The 17,423-nt window shown below is 39.6% G+C and overlaps 7 protein-coding genes across 9 annotated transcripts; 4 read left to right on the top strand and 3 right to left on the bottom strand.

The window, feature by feature from the left end:
• The first annotated feature begins 3,506 nt into the window (after positions 1 to 3,506).
• On the top strand, positions 3,507 to 5,630 carry LOC140763425 (peroxidase 1-like). The gene is made up of 4 exons (XM_073101617.1): positions 3,507 to 3,867; positions 3,949 to 4,137; positions 4,207 to 4,372; positions 4,929 to 5,630. The coding sequence occupies exons 1-4, from the start codon at positions 3,649 to 3,651 to the stop codon at positions 5,426 to 5,428; spliced, it is 1,074 nt and encodes a 357-aa protein (XP_072957718.1). The 5' UTR covers positions 3,507 to 3,648; the 3' UTR covers positions 5,429 to 5,630.
• Positions 5,631 to 6,315: 685 nt separating this feature from the next.
• On the top strand, positions 6,316 to 6,960 carry LOC140762072 (NDR1/HIN1-like protein 26). Its single transcript, XM_073099679.1, has one exon. It carries the CDS (start codon positions 6,316 to 6,318, stop codon positions 6,958 to 6,960), a length of 645 nt encoding a protein of 214 aa, XP_072955780.1.
• Positions 6,961 to 7,241: 281 nt separating this feature from the next.
• LOC140762702 (protein NDR1-like) lies at positions 7,242 to 8,240 on the top strand. Its single transcript, XM_073100605.1, has one exon. It carries the CDS (start codon positions 7,407 to 7,409, stop codon positions 8,028 to 8,030), a length of 624 nt encoding a protein of 207 aa, XP_072956706.1. The 5' UTR covers positions 7,242 to 7,406; the 3' UTR covers positions 8,031 to 8,240.
• Positions 8,241 to 8,356: 116 nt separating this feature from the next.
• LOC140762700 (cysteine--tRNA ligase, chloroplastic/mitochondrial-like) lies at positions 8,357 to 12,314 on the top strand. Of its 3 annotated transcripts, none has more exons than XM_073100603.1 (9): positions 8,357 to 8,626; positions 8,856 to 8,919; positions 9,182 to 9,343; positions 10,315 to 10,470; positions 10,561 to 10,848; positions 10,953 to 11,078; positions 11,321 to 11,527; positions 11,729 to 11,836; positions 11,920 to 12,314. In XM_073100603.1, the coding sequence occupies exons 1-9, from the start codon at positions 8,364 to 8,366 to the stop codon at positions 12,157 to 12,159; spliced, it is 1,614 nt and encodes a 537-aa protein (XP_072956704.1). In that variant the 5' UTR covers positions 8,357 to 8,363; the 3' UTR covers positions 12,160 to 12,314. The 3 variants fall into 3 exon arrangements, with proteins under 3 accessions (XP_072956704.1, XP_072956703.1, XP_072956705.1); XM_073100602.1 differs by having other exon boundaries at positions 9,164 to 9,343; XM_073100604.1 differs by having other exon boundaries at positions 8,550 to 8,626; positions 9,190 to 9,343.
• An 82-nt stretch (positions 12,315 to 12,396) lies between these two features.
• On the bottom strand, positions 12,397 to 13,774 carry LOC140762070 (uncharacterized). The gene is made up of 2 exons (XM_073099678.1): positions 13,262 to 13,774; positions 12,397 to 13,108 (listed from the first exon to the last, which is right to left on the bottom strand). The coding sequence occupies exons 1-2, from the start codon at positions 13,772 to 13,774 to the stop codon at positions 12,419 to 12,421; spliced, it is 1,203 nt and encodes a 400-aa protein (XP_072955779.1). The 3' UTR covers positions 12,397 to 12,418.
• A 95-nt stretch (positions 13,775 to 13,869) lies between these two features.
• On the bottom strand, positions 13,870 to 14,681 carry LOC140762069 (uncharacterized). The gene is made up of 2 exons (XM_073099677.1): positions 14,323 to 14,681; positions 13,870 to 14,240 (listed from the first exon to the last, which is right to left on the bottom strand). Exons 1-2 carry the CDS (start codon positions 14,679 to 14,681, stop codon positions 13,871 to 13,873), a joined length of 729 nt encoding a protein of 242 aa, XP_072955778.1. The 3' UTR covers position 13,870.
• Positions 14,682 to 15,429: 748 nt separating this feature from the next.
• Positions 15,430 to 17,354, bottom strand: LOC140762527 (aspartic proteinase nepenthesin-1-like). Its single transcript, XM_073100397.1, has one exon. The coding sequence runs from the start codon at positions 17,256 to 17,258 to the stop codon at positions 15,897 to 15,899; it is 1,362 nt and encodes a 453-aa protein (XP_072956498.1). The 5' UTR covers positions 17,259 to 17,354; the 3' UTR covers positions 15,430 to 15,896.
• Positions 17,355 to 17,423: the final 69 nt, after the last annotated feature.

The raw sequence follows: 17,423 nt of genomic DNA, 5'->3' as shown, positions 1-17,423 counted from the left end.
TTTCAGTATAGGTGATAAAAGTTGATTCAATATGGTAACCTAGGTTTAAAATAAGCTTGAATTTAGTTTTATTAGATTTGGATAGTACACGAGTAAATGAATTGTGTTCATGTTTTAATATCGCTTTAATATCTTATACCATTCGATAATCTTTATAACCTATATAAATTGTTTAATAGGTAGGTAGTGTTCGTGTTTGTATTATTATGACAACTTGACAACTCGAATCGGACCGACGTATTGGATACTCTTTTGTTTTTCAAATCTTTTGGATACTGGACTTATATTTTTCTTAGAGATTAAAATTTTAGTGTAAGTGAAATCTTTTCGAGCTCAATATTATGGGCTTGTATTTGGCCCAAGTGGAATAATGGACCTTCTTCTCTTTGAGGGCCAATTATATATGCTACGTAAAATAATAATTAAAAAAGAACTTGATTGCACATGGACTTTATGATCTCTATAAAATTTAAATAATTGACTAATAATAATGTCGACTAGCGAGGAAGTAGATAACACTTCTCAAGCTCGAGTATCGTCCCAAATTATGCAAACTTCTATTTCTAACGCCTGGCTTAAACTTGGGTAATATGAAATTTGATTTGCTAGGCATTATCAAACCGGTACTTGAAGCAATAAACTGTTGAAATGGCATACTTTTCATATCACAGCAATTATAGGTAAATTGCTGAGGAATGAAATGTTTTGCTTTGACCTAGTTTGTTTAAAATCTTTGGGCTCAAGTTTTTTGCCATGCTTCTTCCGATGTGTCCCTCTCCGATCATAATTCTACTTGATAATTTGCTTTATTTATCATTTACTTGATACTTTATTGTATTGTCGTTTAGTCTGTGTTTAACTAAGTATAGGATTTGTGAACATGGATGTTGCCTTTTTTTCCTTCTTCTCTATGTAAGGTTAATATTTTATAGCTCTTACTAGAAGAAGAAAGCTTATATCAGTATAAACTATTCTACTATTTAGTTGTACACTAGTATAGTACTTAATAGTTACAAAATGATGTGAGTATAGTAAAATTGTATTTGGAACTAAGAATTTTTATACCAAATAACTAAAATACCCTTAAGTGGGTATTAATAGTTAATCGATCTCTATTTCTAGTATTTTTTACTAATAAAAATGTAGACTATATACATAATATATTAGCACTATATATAAAGATATAAATTATTTCCCGTACTTCACAAAATCCCTAATTATCTCTCAAGTATCCGCACAAAAAAAAAAAAAAAAATTCCTCGCACCAGCGCACGATAATATTCTTGCACCTCACTAGTATTTGCAGAGTTCTTAACCTATACTACGAGGTTATTTTATCACAAAAATTAGAGAAATAGCTACATAGTTCTAAGTATCTTATTTTCATAGTGTGCATAAATAACCTGCCATGTAGATAAGAACCATACCCTACAGACTAGTTTGTCCACAACCGCGGGTTTATTTTTCTGCATTGCATTTGATAGAGTTACTCAATGTTTTCGATAACCTTAAAAAATGTATGCAACACCTCATTTATCATTTTCTTTTGCAGCTTCAACTCAAAGTAAACAAATGAAGAAAACAAATCCCTACTACAAAGGTAATAGATTAATTAAAATAGTAGTAAGTATAGAAAAGAAATATAATACACAGTAATAAGCATAAGTAAATTATACAGCATACACTTGTATATCTACAGTGCATAGTATAAGTTCACATTGAATAAAGAATATATGCAATGCATATAATTAAAGGTTACAAATAGATCTTATAACAATGATAGCCTAATACATGAAGTATGTAAGTGAAAGAAAAAATATTTAACACAATATACAAAATGGGCTTATATTGAAAATAAAAATGACTTATAGTGTTGGGAGGTAGCGATAGTAGATTTAGTGCTGGAACATAACAGAAGGATTTTATTAGAGAAAGCAAAGAGTTGGTTGGTCGAGTTCCTATATTTGGGTCATCGTCGTTGATAAAAAAAAATGATGTCCTTCGTTGCCTCTTCTTATATACTTAGAGAGGTGAGAGAGGAATGCTCTTGCAACGAGAGTAGTATTGTAGTCTTGTCGGAGGAGAAGGGTGGTGTAATTTCATTGAAGGAGGAGATATCATTGAAGGAGGAGATAGCTCGACGATGAAAGAGTTGAACTACAGCTTAAGGTCACTAATGACTGGTTTCGAAGAGAAGAAGAAAAATTAATTGTAAAAGAAGTAATATATAACTTGTCCTATCATTGGGCAAAATCATAACTTATTAAATTAAAATAATTGGGCTTATAAAATAAGAGGAGAGCGAAATATGAACTTCTATATGGGTGTAAGAAAGTCTAAGTTATGATGATTTAGTTGTTATATAAGTAAAAAAGGATTTATATTAGAATAAATATATTCTTATTTCACAAATGAACAGAGAGCGATGATCGATGCAGTAAGTCAGAGCCCTTGATTGTTTCCAATAGAAGTATCATAGCATCCTCGAACCATGACATCTAGTAACACCATCTCCTTGCGTGCAAGAGACTTCGCCCGTTATTCTCGACTTTGTATATCAAGTTGTAACTGAAAATTGAAGATTAATGTATTATTGATCGGTCTACGGATTTTTTTTTTAAAAAAAATAGATAATGTTATTAGAGCATAGAGAATTATACATCATCTTCCAAATACGCTGCACTCCAGCTACATATCCTAATGTGATTATTTTAGTATCTAAAAGTACCATTTGTTTGCCTCTTTTTTATGTATATAGTTGACATATTGACATGGATGTACTTCTCAGTTGAGTTAGTACAAAGTACAAATGGAGTGTACTACAACTATCTTACTATCTTACGAAAGAATCATTCCAAAGTAGTTGCTCATGCCAGTTAAATGGAAGAGAAGGGCTAAGGATATGTTTAAGTATGTAAACCTTATTATTATTAATTATTATTCCTTTATTCTAGTTTACAATATTGGTGAATGGTTGTGTTTCACTTAGGTACTTCAGGAGATAGATAATCATCAAGATGGTAATGAACTTTACAAGAAGAATGCAACTCGTATAATATCATATATTTTTATTTATCCTTCCAACTAGTGAAGAATTCCAGGGTGTACATCGTCCCATCGTTATATAATATGACTTCCATTTATCTGAAGCTTAAGGAATGTTCATAGAATTCCCTTGATTCAAACCGTAAATATTCGAACAGATCATGAACAACACTTTTCATTAATCTTCAAGTTTATAAGTTTGGCACGACAATTTGGTGATTTTGTGGTAATTAACTCTATCCTCTTCAAACTTAGCCAAGTCAACCATTACGCCTCAACTGAGTTGATTCCCTCTCTTGCATCATCTTGCTTAATAAATCTAAGGCCACTTAATTAGAAATTTAAAAACATATCTTGGATGACATAACACCACATTGTGTGGCATGTTCCAATCTTAATGTTCACCTATATAACATGGTGCAATCCTTCACTATTGAACTCAGCCTCACCCAGAGTAGTAATCTCTTATCCTTCCAGCCACTTAGAGAGAGAGAGAGAGAGAGAGAGAGAGAGAGAGAGAGAGAGAGAGAGAGAGAGAGAGAGAGAGAGAGAGAGAGAGAGAGAGAGAGAGAGAGAGAGAGAGTAGAGAGAGAGAGAGAGAAGATGGTTTCCAAAGCTCTCTCCACGTACTCCTTGTTCTCTGTAGCCCTTGTGCTTAGTTTCTTACGCTCAGCAGAAGCCCATACGGTGTATGGCTTCTACAACACTTCATGCCCCCATGCAGAGCATATCATTCGCGACGAGCTGACGGCCATCCTGGCTAAATCGCCAGATCTCGCCGGACCGTTGCTAAGATTACACTTCGTCGATTGCTTTGTTGGGGTAAGTAGTATAATGCATGCAATATTCTATATCCTTCTTCATGAATGCTCTTATAATCAATTAATTTCTTGACCTAACTAGGGTTGCGAGGCATCGATATTATTGAACTCTACCGCGAATAATACCGCGGAGAAGGATGCAGCTGCAAACGTAGGGCTTCGTGGATTCGACGTGATCGACGGCATCAAGGCTAAGTTGGAGGAAGTTTGTCCAGGGATCGTCTCTTGTGCGGATATCATCGCATTGGCGGCTCGTGACTCGGTTTTCTTGGTATCCACCTCCATGCATCTCCTTTTATCTACCAAGATTTTGATCTAAAACTTATTTTCCTTTCTCAAGACCAATGGACCGGATTACAATATCACGCTCGGGCGAAGAGACGGGAATACATCGGCGGCATCCGAGGTCATCAACAACATCCCTCTGCCGACGGCGAGCATCGACGATCTGAAAGCCTTCTTCGCCAAGAAGAATCTCACAGCCAAGGACCTCGTTGTTCTATCAGGTATACTAAACTCGATCGGGCCCAGTTTGAGAGTAGAATTAGTAAGGATATTATATTATCCTCGGAGCTAAATTACAAATTAAACATACTTATAGTATAGAATCAAACTTTTATTTATATCACTTTTAGCTGTTGTGCTAGACTAGTATGAAACTATATTATTTTTTCATCCAAACTTGAAAGAAAAATGTAAAGAATAGACATAAAACATATTATAATTATCTTTTTTCCTTTTATAAATTTAGTCATTATATCTCGTTCTTCAAACTTGTTAACAAAATATAGTTTCTCTCTCTTCTATCCTCTTCTACATAATATATTGTAAGCCTTAATTAAATCTTAGCTATCATCTCTCTATCATTATTTATCCTAAATAATGGAGCAAAAATTACATTTTTGTTTCTTTTCAAAAGTCAACTTTATCAGGGCCATATTTGAAATTCCTCCAAAAAAAATAACTTTAAAAGCGACATGTTTGAAATAAACTAACATTTTTCAAGCAATTTGCATCTAAATAACAAACAAATATTTACTAATGCATACATCGCAAAAATAGGTGCACACACCATTGGGAAATCACACTGCAGCTCCTTCTCGGATCGCCTCTACAACTTCACCGGAAAGGGCGACGTGGATCCAACCCTAGACGCGAACTACACAACAGTGCTAAAGAGCCAATGCAAGCCTAAAGATATGAGCACCCTTGTGGAAATGGATCCCAACAGCTCGTCGACGTTCGACTTCAGCTACTACGCGCAAGTATCGAGGGGGAGAGGGCTCTTCGTCTCCGACAAGGCTCTGCTTAACGACACCGTCACCAAGGCGTACGTCGACGGCCATGTGAACGCCACCAACATGGAGGAGTTCTTTAATGACTTCGTGACTTCCATGGTCACCATGGGAAAGATTGGTGCTCTTACGCACCATAGCGGTGAGATAAGGAAAGTTTGCTCCGCCGTCAACCCTCCGCCGCCGCCAAGCTCGGCTGCTACCAGGATCGATGTGTTCTACTGTTTTATCTCGGGGTTGTTTCTGCTTATGTTTTCTTTATTTTGATTGGGTTTCTTTGAGTTAAGCGTGGAGTTGTGAATGCTTGAGTGATCAGTTTGTTTCAGTATTGTTGATTTGGGTTTAGGGTTTATGGCCAGTGATGAGTTTGATCGTTGAGCAACTGGGTTGCTAGTGTTACTTTGAATTAACCCTTCTGCTTCCAATTGTAAGAAATAAAAATCAGTGGTTGCACCACTATTTCTTTGAATTCCTCCTGTACATATTTTGTTTTAGGATTAATGCAAGAGATCGAGCTAAATCCAAATATATATTATTAGGAGTTACGTACAATGGCAATGGAATAGTCGTAAAGTTACACTTGAAGTAAATGAGAAAAGTACAGAACTTTTTTCAATAGCATAATCTGGACTCTTTTTGCAAGCACATTATATATTAAAAATGCAATGCATAAGCCAAAATTTACTCAATACTGTCCAACTTTTGGCTGCAATATTAAAAATTCCTATATGACACCATTCTCAAGCTTCCCATATATTCTCATCCCAACTCAAAGCTCCAGATAAATCACTTTACAACCTCGATCAGGGGACTTGAACTTATATCTTATAACGCACTGTCGCCTATATATACATATCCTCTATAATAATAAAGTTCAAAACCTCCAGCCAAGGCATACTCTAGATTCCACATGCCCAAACTATGAAGCAAGGTACAATTTTGATTACACCGTCATATATTCTTTTCTTCCTAGTATTCCTTTCTCGGTGCTACTTTAATAAAAAAAATAATTTCTATCATCTTTGAAAGTATAAAGAAGTTTAATTCTCTCAACTCTCCAATCACACATCGCCCCTACCATCCCAACCTCTATAAAATCCCACCATTTCCCATGACACTATGAGACTCACCCTCCACTTCCACTCCACTCCACTATGTCCTCGTACCAGTCCCCTCTCCCAACCCAGACCCGGCCCAACCACCCACCTGGAACCCGGTTCAGACACCGGGTTCATGAAAAACTAACGACCCGGTTGGCCAAATGCCTCTGCTCCGTTTTACTAACCCTCATCCTAATCACAGGCATAATTTTGTTCGTCCTTTGGCTTAGCCTACGTCCACATCGCCCTCGTTTCCACCTCTCCTCATTCTCGATTCCCGGCATAACCCAACCGGCCAGCTCGGCTGTTATTTTTAACGTTACCGATCGGAACCGGAACAAGAAAATTGGGATCTATTACGATACCATGTACGGTTCGGTTTACTACTTCGACCGGTTGATTGGATCTGGTCCGGTATTGTTTCCATTCTACCAGCCGCCGAAGAACACGACGTCGCTTCAGGGGACGTTTAGCTTGGCGGGGCCCAAGGTAGGTGACTCGAATTGGGGCCAGTTCTCGGCTAACGTGGCGGCCGGTCGGGTCCAGCTCCGGTTCGAGCTGAACTCGACCATCCGGTTCAAGGTGAAGGTGTGGGACACCCACCGGCATCACTTGCATGTGGAGTGTAATCTTGTTGTTGGGGGTGATGGGAATATGCTGGCTTCGTATAAGGATGAGAAGTGTTCCATATATTTCTAGCTCATCTTAATGGGTCTACTTTGTCTTATATATTTCTTCCCACAGTTTGACTGACGATAAATTCCTATCCGTCTTTGTAATAATGCTGTGCTTGTACTATTTTTCATTACTTATTAGGTGCCCAACACCTATCTTTCCATGTAAGGAGCGATTTTAGTGCGTTCGGAAGCCCAATTGTAATTTTTTTTTTAAATAATAATAACCTGGCCCGAGCCTGAGCCTGGCCCATTTGCATTTTAAATGGATAGAGCCCAACCCAGTGGGCCAGCCCCACCTGGAAATACCTTCTATGTAATAGGAACAATAGAAAGAGCAAATGGAATAGACCACTGACTCCTATCCCTCTCTCTTTAATAAATTTCCCACCTTTTCGACCCCAAAAAAAAGAGGAAATATATAACCGAATAAATTCTCAACCATCGCAAGAATCCATTCACCGGTGTGAGATGTCCGAATTTGGTGGCTTCTGTCGGTGCTGCCTCGGCGTCCTCCTCACCCTCGGCTTCGTCGCTTTATTCCTTTGGCTCTCCTACCGACCAATCAAACCGCGGTTCTACCTCACCGCCTTCTCCCTGCTCCCCTCACCCATTGTCACCGGCAACCTCACCGCCCTCGCCTCCTTCACCCTCGAAATCGAGAACAAGAACAAAGAGCTCGGCATCGACTACGATCCGATCTCCCTCTCCCTCTCCTTGAACTCCACCACCACCACCACCAACTCGTCCGCCGCCGCCACCATCCCCGGATTCTACCAGGGCCACCAAAAGACCGCGGATAAAAGTGGGTACTTCACAGGCGACGGCCGCACTCCAGCGGCGCGGGCGGCGAAGGTCTCCAACGGGTCGGCAGTGTTTAGGGTCGTGGTGGAGTCGGCGATCCGGTACAAGACTTTTGCTCGGAAGGGGAGGCGGCATAAGATAAGCGTGGGGGGAGAAGTGGTGGTCGATAAGGAGGGTAAGAAGACCGGGAAGAAGGGCATCCGTCTCCGATCCGCTGCTCCGCCGGTTGCCTTTAGATCTTGCGGTGCTAACTTGTTGCTTGGCTTTATTGTGAGTTTAGTTCTATGGTGATTGGTGACAGAGAAAGAAATGGACGGTGGAGATACGGACTACTGGATAGTTATCCTTACTGCCGATAAATTCCCGATAATGTTTATTAATTTTCTTGGTCAGTAGAAGTAACGCATTGTTAGACAAAATCACACAATTATCAATATTAATTTGCGCATTTACGTATGCAATACCGTTATCGAAATAAGATCTTTTCGGATCCGAACTCAACCCAACCCGAACCGTTTTCTTCCCTCTTTAAACCTCCGGTCCCAAGCCCAAGGCTCGCAGGAGAGATCACGAGCGCCGCTGTGCAAGATCGAAGGCTAGAGAGAGAGAAGTGGTGTCGTGGTGATGCTTCGTCCGAGATCTCTCCTCCTTCGAGCAGTGCAGCGTAGTTTCTTCCTCCATTACAATGCGGACTCCGCCGCCAAGTGTTCGACCATTGCCATGGAATCCCCAAGCCTTAGGATTTACAACAGCAAGACGAAGAAGAAGGAGGTGTTCGTGCCCAAGCACCCTGGCAAGGTCGGCATGTACGTGTGTGGGCTGACCCCTTACGCACTCGCTCATATCGGCAACGCTCGTGTCTACGTCGTCTTCGACGTCCTCTACAGGTGTTCATTCTTCTTCTTGGTTCAAGGCTTTTCGGTTTCTTTTCGTTGTTTGTTTCAAAAAAAAATAAAAACTTTTTAGAGTTTAGGTTTTGCTGATGCGAGTTTAGAAAGATATGTTGTTGATGATGTAGTATTTATATGTTTTCCATTTTTTGAGGCATTACCTGAGAGATTTTGCAGACTTATCTGCAGATGTCAAGTTGTTGATATGTTTGTTTATCTGACGCAGGTATCTGAGACACTTGGGTTATGATGTAACTTATGTTCGGAACTTTACTGATATTGATGACAAGGTGCGTATATTTGATGTGTAGTTGGTAATCATTTGATATACCCTTAGTATCGTCATTGCTATTTAGCTAAACTGAGATAGATTTGAACCAGCATTACAGAATCTGATCTTGCCAGAGGTAATGCTAGAACCAACATTGTCCTAGACATCTGCCAACAAACTGCATATAGATACATATCTTGACATATGATTTCATATAAACTTTGCTCGGTTTTAGATTCTTCAACATAACTTTACCTCTGCAGTCTAATGTTTGTTGTAAGATTATTAGCAAAGCAAATGAGAAGGGAGAAGACCCATTAGCTTTGAGTCACCGGTTCTCTGAAGAATTTCATCAAGATAGAGAAGCTCTTCAGTGCTTACCTCCGACCCATGAACCGCGAGTTTCAGATTACATTGAACATATCAAGGATTTAATTAATCAGGTACCTACTTACATCCCTTCAAGCACAGTCCTTTATTTTCTTCCAATAAAATGCATGATTATTTCAACAAATAGAATTAATTTCACCTGATTGAACTCCTTTTTTTTTCTTTTTTTTACACCAGCAGATTATTCTCTGAGAATAGTGGAAAACAGAGCAATTCTTTTTCTTTATTTATGTTTAACAGTGAAATTTGTTGAAAGCACTGAATATTCCAAAAACAGGGTGGGAAAAGGGTAGTTTAAATGCATAACAGCTGAAATAGGAAACGAAATTTGTCTATTCCACTGATAAAATTTTGACGAGCTTTGCTTGTATTTTGCACTAAATAAGCTTAAATGAGAGAGTAATATCAGGCTTATTAATGAACTGTATGATTAACAAAATTAGAGGGATTTTCTCCATAATAAATTCCAGGATTAACACTTATAGTTTCCAACCAAGGAAAGATTGAATAACAGATTTCATGAGAAATACTTAGGCGACAATTTGTTTTTCTATCTTGTTGAGTTAGTCATATATGTTATATTTAAATATAGGAATGAGATAATGTATACAAATAACTAAATAGCTAAAACTTAAAAAGTTTATTTGTTTGTCTATCTCGTTGCTAGAGTAGGAATGTAGGATGAAGTTGAAAAGTTTATTCATTATGAGTTTATTATCGCATCAAATTAATCATTTATCATCTCAATAATTCGATATTATTTGGTAATATTGGGTTCTTGTAAGAAGGCATATTGTCGACAAATAGAAGCATGGTCATGCAGAGTAGACAAAACTGCTTTTTGCACTTATAAACACTTTGTCAAAATAGAATAGTTTTGAAATGCTCCAAACAATGTAGGTGTCAACATAGAATTGCTTCTGATTTCCTACTGTAAAGCTGGGCCATGTGATGATGATAAAATGGTCTATTTACCAAAAATCCATATGAGAATTCTTTTCCTATTGTTTCTGTATCTTCATAGATAATTAAAAATGGCTACGCTTATGCTATTGGTGGAGATGTGTACTTTTCCACTGATGAATTTCCGAACTATGGTCTAACATTTGGGCAAAAACGAGAAGCTAAAGATCATGCGGATTTGAAGAAAAAGAACAAGGATGACTTTGCATTGTGGAAGGTAATGAATCTTCGAACTATATTTGATCTTTGTTATGTTTCTTACACCTTCTAGATCTCTAAAATTGAATTATCTTATAATTTCATACAGTCTGCAAAAGTTAATGAACCTTATTGGGATAGTCCTTGGGGTGCTGGAAGGCCTGGATGGCATATAGAATGCAGTGCAATGAGTACCAGTTATTTGTCATCTTCCTTTGACATTCATGGTGGAGGTATGGATTTGCAGTCTGTACATCATGAAAATGAGATTGCTCAAAATTGTGCTGCCTTCTGCGAGAGCAATGTAAGCTATTGGATGCATATCAATGTTGTACGTGAGAATGGTAAGAAAATTTCAAAATCTGAATTAACAGATGGTTCTTTAACTATTCGTGAGGTAAGATATCATGTTCAACTAACTATCTTTGCTGTTTATTTCTGTAGTTCTTTCAAAAATTTCTCTGGTAAGTTCTCATAGGTGCCTGCTTTTGTTCTTTCTAGATTATCAAAAGTTATCACCCACTGAGTTTGAGATACTACTTGATTAGTGCACATTATCGATCTGAAGCCAATTATTCAGCAAGAGTGCTTGATGTAGCATCTGATAATATTTTTTACATATTTAAGGTACTTATACTTTGGACACGTGAATATCTTTCTTTTCTTTTTCTTTTTTTTTTTTTTGAAAAGAGGGCCTTAAGCTCAGTTTCGTTGAAACATAAACACCCTGATATCATGAAATGCGAATATCTAACAATTTGAATATGTTCTTGCTACTGAAATGTTTCAGTTGTTTTGGACTTTTGGTACACACGTGAAAATGGTTTTTATTAGATATACATGAATGGTATTTCTGTTACCCATCACAGACCCTCCAAGATTGTGAAGAGGCTGTTTATCACTACAGTAGCGGCAATCTTGAAGATTTAATTCCAGATGATGTCCAAACCTTGATTACAGACTTCAGGACCAAGTTTCAGGCATCGATGTCAGATGACCTGAAAACTGCACCAGTTTTAAAAGAACTCCTTATGGGTCTCCTGACGATTGTAAATACTGAGTTGAGTAAAATCAAGGTACAATCTCTCCGGTCCATGAGTTCTACAACGAGATTTCTTATTTACCTGGTAAATCTTAAGAACAAGTAATCTAAAACCAGGAAAACATTATATTATACCCATTCTCAGTATCAGAGATAGGTAATTTTACCTCTAGGGCTTTAAATAAAGCTGTTGAGTAAACATCCTATTTAGCATCTTTTCTGCTATCTTATGCAGGAAAAGAGGCAACAACAATCTTTCGCTCCATCTATAAGTGCATTAGCAAAGGAAATCAAGAACCACCTTGTCATACTAGGACTGATGCCACCTGCCACTTCTTCTGAGGTAGTTCAGAAGTAGATGAAGCTTGACTACTTTGTTATCTTCTCTCAACTCTTTTGTCCTAACAGAAATTCATCTATAACCAGGTTGTGCAGCAGTTGAAGGACAAAGCACTTGCGAGAGCTGGTCTAACAGAGGATCAAGTGCTTGAGATGATTGAAGAAAGGCAACGAGCTAGATTAAGTAAGCAGTTTTCTAAATCAGATAGCATTAGAGATTATCTTTCTAGTCTTGGATTTGCCTTAATGGATGAAGGTGAGGGTTCAGGATGGAAACCATCTCTACCTTCATTAAGGGAACCTTCAACTTTTAACGGGCATCAGTAAGCATGCTTTTTTTTCCCCCCTTTTTTCTTTTCTTTTTTCTTGAGACAGTGGGAAACAATGGCATCTTTAGTTGAATGATAAGTCACTATAGGAAGACTATGTACAGTAGCAGTTAATTTCACAAAGTTGTACAAAAGTTCTACTAATTTGAAGATTGAATCTTAACGATGTAACTGTCCATTTACTGATACTATCCATTGTAGACGCCGGATAAACGATATGATACATAGGAAAGTTGCTTCACATCAACAAAGAAATATCAAAATGTCTCTATGACTAGTAATACAATAGAAATTACAACATAAACAACTAAATTTACCAGAATGAACCAAAAAATTCCCTTAACTAATGGAAACACAGCCCTATACTGTTTTTCAATACGCTTTCTCGTGTGCTGCTGCTCCTCTTGATGGTTGCAAAGTTGGAATTGTACTAGTGCACCAATTGGGGCTACACAGCCCATAGCGTATAGAGCACCCATTAGCAAAAAGATGGCAAGGATTGAAAGCCAAGCTATGAAGTAAGAGAGGGGATGCTTCCCCATTCCAATTAGTGCAGCAGCAACAAAAGCTATGTTCATGCTTACTAGTGCAATCCACAGACAAACTGTGGCCATGATAAATGTGGCTAATTCGCTAGCTGCATGAGCTACCCTTGCAGCTACGAGCAATATAGTGGCAATAACTGAAGAGGTCATAGCTATGGTATCAAACACCATGAACACTTTGTATTGGATTGTGTCACATACATTCGCTTTACCGTCACTGTCGTACCCACCGGGCACGTTGAATGTGGCAGAGAAGGCGATGGTGGCGATTAGTACTGCAACGATGGTAAGGTTTTTGCTGGTTTGCATAGGTGAAGTTTCACCTTTCCAAGGTTTGAGATGGTCTTGACGTTGTGAACTGAACTGGGATCCAGAAACACTCAAGGCCACCAGGATGCTTGCCTGCATATTTATCAGAGAAATCAACATTTAGTTTGTAATCTACTCTTCATTTTTAATCTTTATTGGCCATGCATATTAAGCGGTATGGTGAGACAATTGTGCATAAGTACTTGAATTTCCATAACTTCAAAGGTATAGGTGTGAAGTCTTTACCATGGGGAAGAAGCTAGTTGATCTAGCAGTAAGATCTAACGGTGTATGACCCTCATTATTCATAATGCTAGCTTGTATTCCCTTGACCTTCAAAAGTTGGGAAACAGTGCTTGAATCCTGGTTGATTACTGCCAAATGCAGCGGTGTGTTTCCTCCGTGATCTTGTTCGTTTATAAGCTTCACTAGTGTTGAATGCTGACGAACATAGCGAGCAACCGAGAGCCTTCCCCTTTCGACTCCAGCATGAAGAAAGTTCCAACCTTGCTCGTCAAGAATCTCAACAGAATCAGGGCAAGTTTTTATGAGCAAATCGATCATATCAACATGGCCCATGCGTGCTGCAACATGTATTGGTGACCAACCATGTTCGTCTTGCAAGTAAACCGTAAATGGAGTAGAATCTAACAGCATTTTCACTATCTTTATATCACTGTCAGATGCAGCATAATGCAATGGAATGCTTTTCGAGGCATCACCCTGGTAGGCCAGAGAAGGCTTCCAATCGAGCAGCATTGATGTAATTTCTAATGTTAAAGATAGTAGAAAACATCAAGACTTGTGCTACCTCACTTGGGTCAAGACAATTAATAACGAAAATTACCTAAATACTTAACCTCTGCTTTGAGTAACAGCTTCATGCAACGCAGTATGCCGGTTTGGCCCAGCAAATGATGCATTCTCAGACCGTATCAAAGCCTGCACAACACCTGTAGACCTGCTCATGACGGCCAGGTACAAAGGAGACATACCAGCTTGGTTCACCTCCGATGCCAATTCCGGAGCCTCCGTCATAAGCACCTCCGCCACTTCACGGTGGCCGTGCCGTGCCGCCTCATGCAAAGCAGTGTTTCCCGCATTATTCTTCTTCGTCAGCACCTCTTTCACTCGGTTGCCGTGCTGCAGTGCTAACTGGGTGATGAAGAGGGAGACCATATTATGGTGCCCTGCCCTCGCCGCACAGAGCAGAGGGGTCTCAGACCTTGTAAGAATATAAAAAGATTGAAATCACCGTTATCTATCAGCTTAAGTTTATAGAATATATATATGGTCACTTCACATACCTCGAATTCTCAGATACTAACAGGGACCCGTCTTTGCCGCAGACCTTCTTTGCAAGGTCTACGTGACCAAGCCCCGCGGCTATGTGAAGCACCGTGTTCCTCTCGGCGGTGACCTCGCTAAGGCGGCAGGACCCATGGAGCTCGCCTAAAGGAACACCTTCTGTTGTCTTTCCTAATAGTTCTACTACGGCCTCCATTTTTCCTGATGTCGCAGCATTGTAGAGTGAACGGCACATGAATTCACGTAGAGCACCATCACCTAATGTTGGATTAGTAACGATGCTAGCATCGATGGGCGGTTGTGGAATTGACAATAGGCTTGTGTCTCCGGAGGAGGGTTGCTCTTGTGCTAATTCCATTGCTGACCTTGTTAGTTCCTCAGCAGGGGAAATATAATTGGCGCCGTTACGATCTTCAGTTTTGAAGGATTGAGTAGAGAATTTAATTAATGACAATTAATAAATAGGGATGAAAGATAAGGACAAGTGAGATAGTAGATGTTAGCACGCAGGACGGCAAGAGGAATGAATGGCTATCAAGTCTGCAAACATAACCATAGGCCGCATTTTTATTTATCGTGTTTACTTACATATTAATGCCATGGAACGTTTGTTAGCTTATACGCCTCTATCACTGAGATCTGAAATACTTGGTTATGTTTGACGAAAACTAACGTGCCAACCGCAACTGGAGAAAAAGCTAGGAAATAATTTTACTTGTATGTACACTCAAAACGTGCTTGCTATTAACAAATTATAATATGAATGAATATATTACTTATAATTCAATGTGTATATAATAGAACGGGAGGACAAGGGAGACAAGGAGAGACAACAGAACGGAGAGGAGGTCACCGGTGTAAGAGAGGAAGAAGACGAGTACGGACGCGGAAGAAGAGAAGGGGGCAGGCTTCGGATTCGGGCCCATGACCGAACCTATGGGCATCGTTAGCAGTCCTAGCCTTGTTCAAGGCCTCAACTTTGGTCTGGTCTTGGATTATCGCCGCTTTGGGCTTTCAAGCCTGTATTAATTTAGTGTAAGGCCGTTGGGCCTAAAGCTTGAAGGCTTATTTGTTCTATGCAATAGTCATTTTGCACTGATAGGGAATTTACGAGAAATACAACACCATTCTTATTTCATGTATTATACACTAGCGTGTATACAGTATATTATACGTGACATCAGAAAGCACAAGAACAACTAAGACAACATGCCGGAAACCATGGATCTTTCACGTTTCCATCACTCATACTAGAGTGCGAAAAGGTGAGTTCCTTATTTACACACTAGTACACATACGTAGACTAAAAGGTATACATGGCCGAAATAGATCAAGTGAAGGAGTTGCAGTTCGCCGTCTTGAATTAAAGACTAGAGATCCAAGAAGATGTGCTTGTCCGCATGTCGTAGAATTCCCAAGACCGATATGCCATCGTTATGGATACATATTACATAATCACGCACAACAAATCATTAGTCTCCTGCCACCAATCCTAAGGGAACTACATATAAAAAAAGTAAAACTTATAATCCAACACAATTCTAAAAACAAACAGATTCCACATAAAACAACTCTAAAATCCAACTAGGATTTGAAACATAAATACGACTAGGACTTGAAAATAAAATCCGACTCCGACTTGAAAAGATAAATCCGAACCCGATATGGGAATGAGCTGGTTCATAGAGGTTCCGCAGTCCGCGGCCTGGAAATATAGCATCGAATTCTTGAGATCGTAGACTATGTGCTTGTCCTCCTGTAGCAGATACCCCAAGTACGATGTCCCGTCAGTCGGTAATATAGCCAAGCATAGCAAATTATCATCATGATCCTCGTATAATAACATGTAATTATAAGGGTCCAACACCATATCAGCCCCGCCGTCAAAGTGCAGCGTTATTGTCGGCAGGATGGGAAGTTGGTTCGGATCAGAGATTGAGAAGCAGAGGTCGAACTCGATCGCTGAGGCATTCTTCTGGGACAAGCTCACATTGGACACAAGTGCCTGCTTCACTTGCTCATATCCTTCTTTCTGTAGGTAAGTCAAAAAAAAACCGAAGTCCATGACCACCCCTCCACTCCCATCTGGCAGTAAAGAGAACGTTGTGCTCGGAATCTGTAGGGGTTTATCATCAACCGATATCCCCATTAGGCCGACATAGTAGCCACTGGTGATGCCAGGGCTTTGGATTAAAGGAGTGGAATGAACTTGGTTTCCTTTCATGTTAGGGTGCGAAACATTAAGGAAGAGAGGGCTTATTTCCGAAGAATTAGAATTGAGGCAGTAAGAGAAATTCTCATAGTTCATTTGGGATATTAGGGAGAGATTCCCCATTCCCAACCCGATGATGCCGGGGATGTCGGAGGCGTTGTTAAAGAGGCCTTCGTTCTGGGTGCCGCATCCGAAGACGATATCTGGGAGTACTTGGTTCCCCAAGGTAAACTTATCTCTCGCAACAGCGACTTGGGTGGAATCCTGCTGATCGTAAGTAAAGTTGTAAGAGCACTCTTTGGGGCATTCGAGATTCCCCACTAGAGATGAGCACACTTTGGGGCATGGGATCACCAAGGAAGTGGCGGATTTGGTGGAGTTGCAATTAGTCCAGATGAGATCGCTACTCATGTCCAAGATGAAATCAGCATAGGGCACCGCCCCGGTGCCGATCATGACGTCGATGTAATACATATTTGTGATGTTGATGTAAGGATATGTGATGCTACGATATTTGATGCTGCTGTTAGACTGCGTTGTCTGATTTGTTTTTCCCGTCACTGGTGGCAGAAAATCACCAATCAGGTCAGCGATGTCGAGCAACGAGTTTCTTATCTTTCTACCCCGACCCAGTCCCCCTGTCTTCGGAAGCTGGATCCCTGCAAAGGAACAAGGAAGAAGAATGATGATGAAAAGTGTTACAAGGACATACTTTGTGGCCATGGTTCTAATATTATTGTCTCAAAAGCAAGTAGAAGAACTTGACTTGCAGATACGCAGTGTAAGTGCAAGTATTTGAGAGGATGGTTTTGAATATATATAGAGAGAGATGGAGAGGGAGAGAGGACGTTGTGGGCAACTCTCTTGTGAACTTTAAGTAAAGTCTTG

This window comes from Typha angustifolia, chromosome 7 (genome assembly GCF_048772165.1).
Source record: "Typha angustifolia cultivar Huaian chromosome 7, ASM4877216v1, whole genome shotgun sequence".
Classification (NCBI taxonomy): domain Eukaryota; kingdom Viridiplantae; phylum Streptophyta; class Magnoliopsida; order Poales; family Typhaceae; genus Typha; species Typha angustifolia.
This window is presented reverse-complemented; position numbering and strand designations above follow the sequence as displayed.

What these genes read in the sequence shown, in the direction of transcription:
- LOC140763425 (XM_073101617.1), top strand. Translation starts at nt 3,649, where the DNA reads ATGGTTTCCAAAGCTCTCTCCACGTACTCCTTGTTCTCTGTAGCCCTT. An exon ending in CTCGTGACTCGGTTTTCTTG is followed by an intron (nt 4,138 to 4,206) that starts GTATCCACCTCC and finishes TCCTTTCTCAAG; the next exon opens with ACCAATGGACCGGATTACAA. An exon ending in GGACCTCGTTGTTCTATCAG is followed by an intron (nt 4,373 to 4,928) that starts GTATACTAAACT and finishes TCGCAAAAATAG; the next exon opens with GTGCACACACCATTGGGAAA.
- LOC140762072 (XM_073099679.1), top strand. Translation starts at nt 6,316, where the DNA reads ATGTCCTCGTACCAGTCCCCTCTCCCAACCCAGACCCGGCCCAACCAC.
- LOC140762702 (XM_073100605.1), top strand. Translation starts at nt 7,407, where the DNA reads ATGTCCGAATTTGGTGGCTTCTGTCGGTGCTGCCTCGGCGTCCTCCTC.
- LOC140762700 (XM_073100602.1), top strand. Translation starts at nt 8,364, where the DNA reads ATGCTTCGTCCGAGATCTCTCCTCCTTCGAGCAGTGCAGCGTAGTTTC. An exon ending in TTACTGATATTGATGACAAG is followed by an intron (nt 8,920 to 9,163) that starts GTGCGTATATTT and finishes TTACCTCTGCAG; the next exon opens with TCTAATGTTTGTTGTAAGAT. An exon ending in CACCTGCCACTTCTTCTGAG is followed by an intron (nt 11,837 to 11,919) that starts GTAGTTCAGAAG and finishes ATCTATAACCAG; the next exon opens with GTTGTGCAGCAGTTGAAGGA.
- LOC140762070 (XM_073099678.1), bottom strand. Translation starts at nt 13,774, where the DNA reads ATGCTGCTCGATTGGAAGCCTTCTCTGGCCTACCAGGGTGATGCCTCG. An exon ending in CAACTAGCTTCTTCCCCATG is followed by an intron (nt 13,109 to 13,261) that starts GTAAAGACTTCA and finishes ATAAATATGCAG; the next exon opens with GCAAGCATCCTGGTGGCCTT.
- LOC140762069 (XM_073099677.1), bottom strand. Translation starts at nt 14,681, where the DNA reads ATGGAATTAGCACAAGAGCAACCCTCCTCCGGAGACACAAGCCTATTG. An exon ending in TTAGTATCTGAGAATTCGAG is followed by an intron (nt 14,241 to 14,322) that starts GTATGTGAAGTG and finishes TATTCTTACAAG; the next exon opens with GTCTGAGACCCCTCTGCTCT.
- LOC140762527 (XM_073100397.1), bottom strand. Translation starts at nt 17,258, where the DNA reads ATGGCCACAAAGTATGTCCTTGTAACACTTTTCATCATCATTCTTCTT.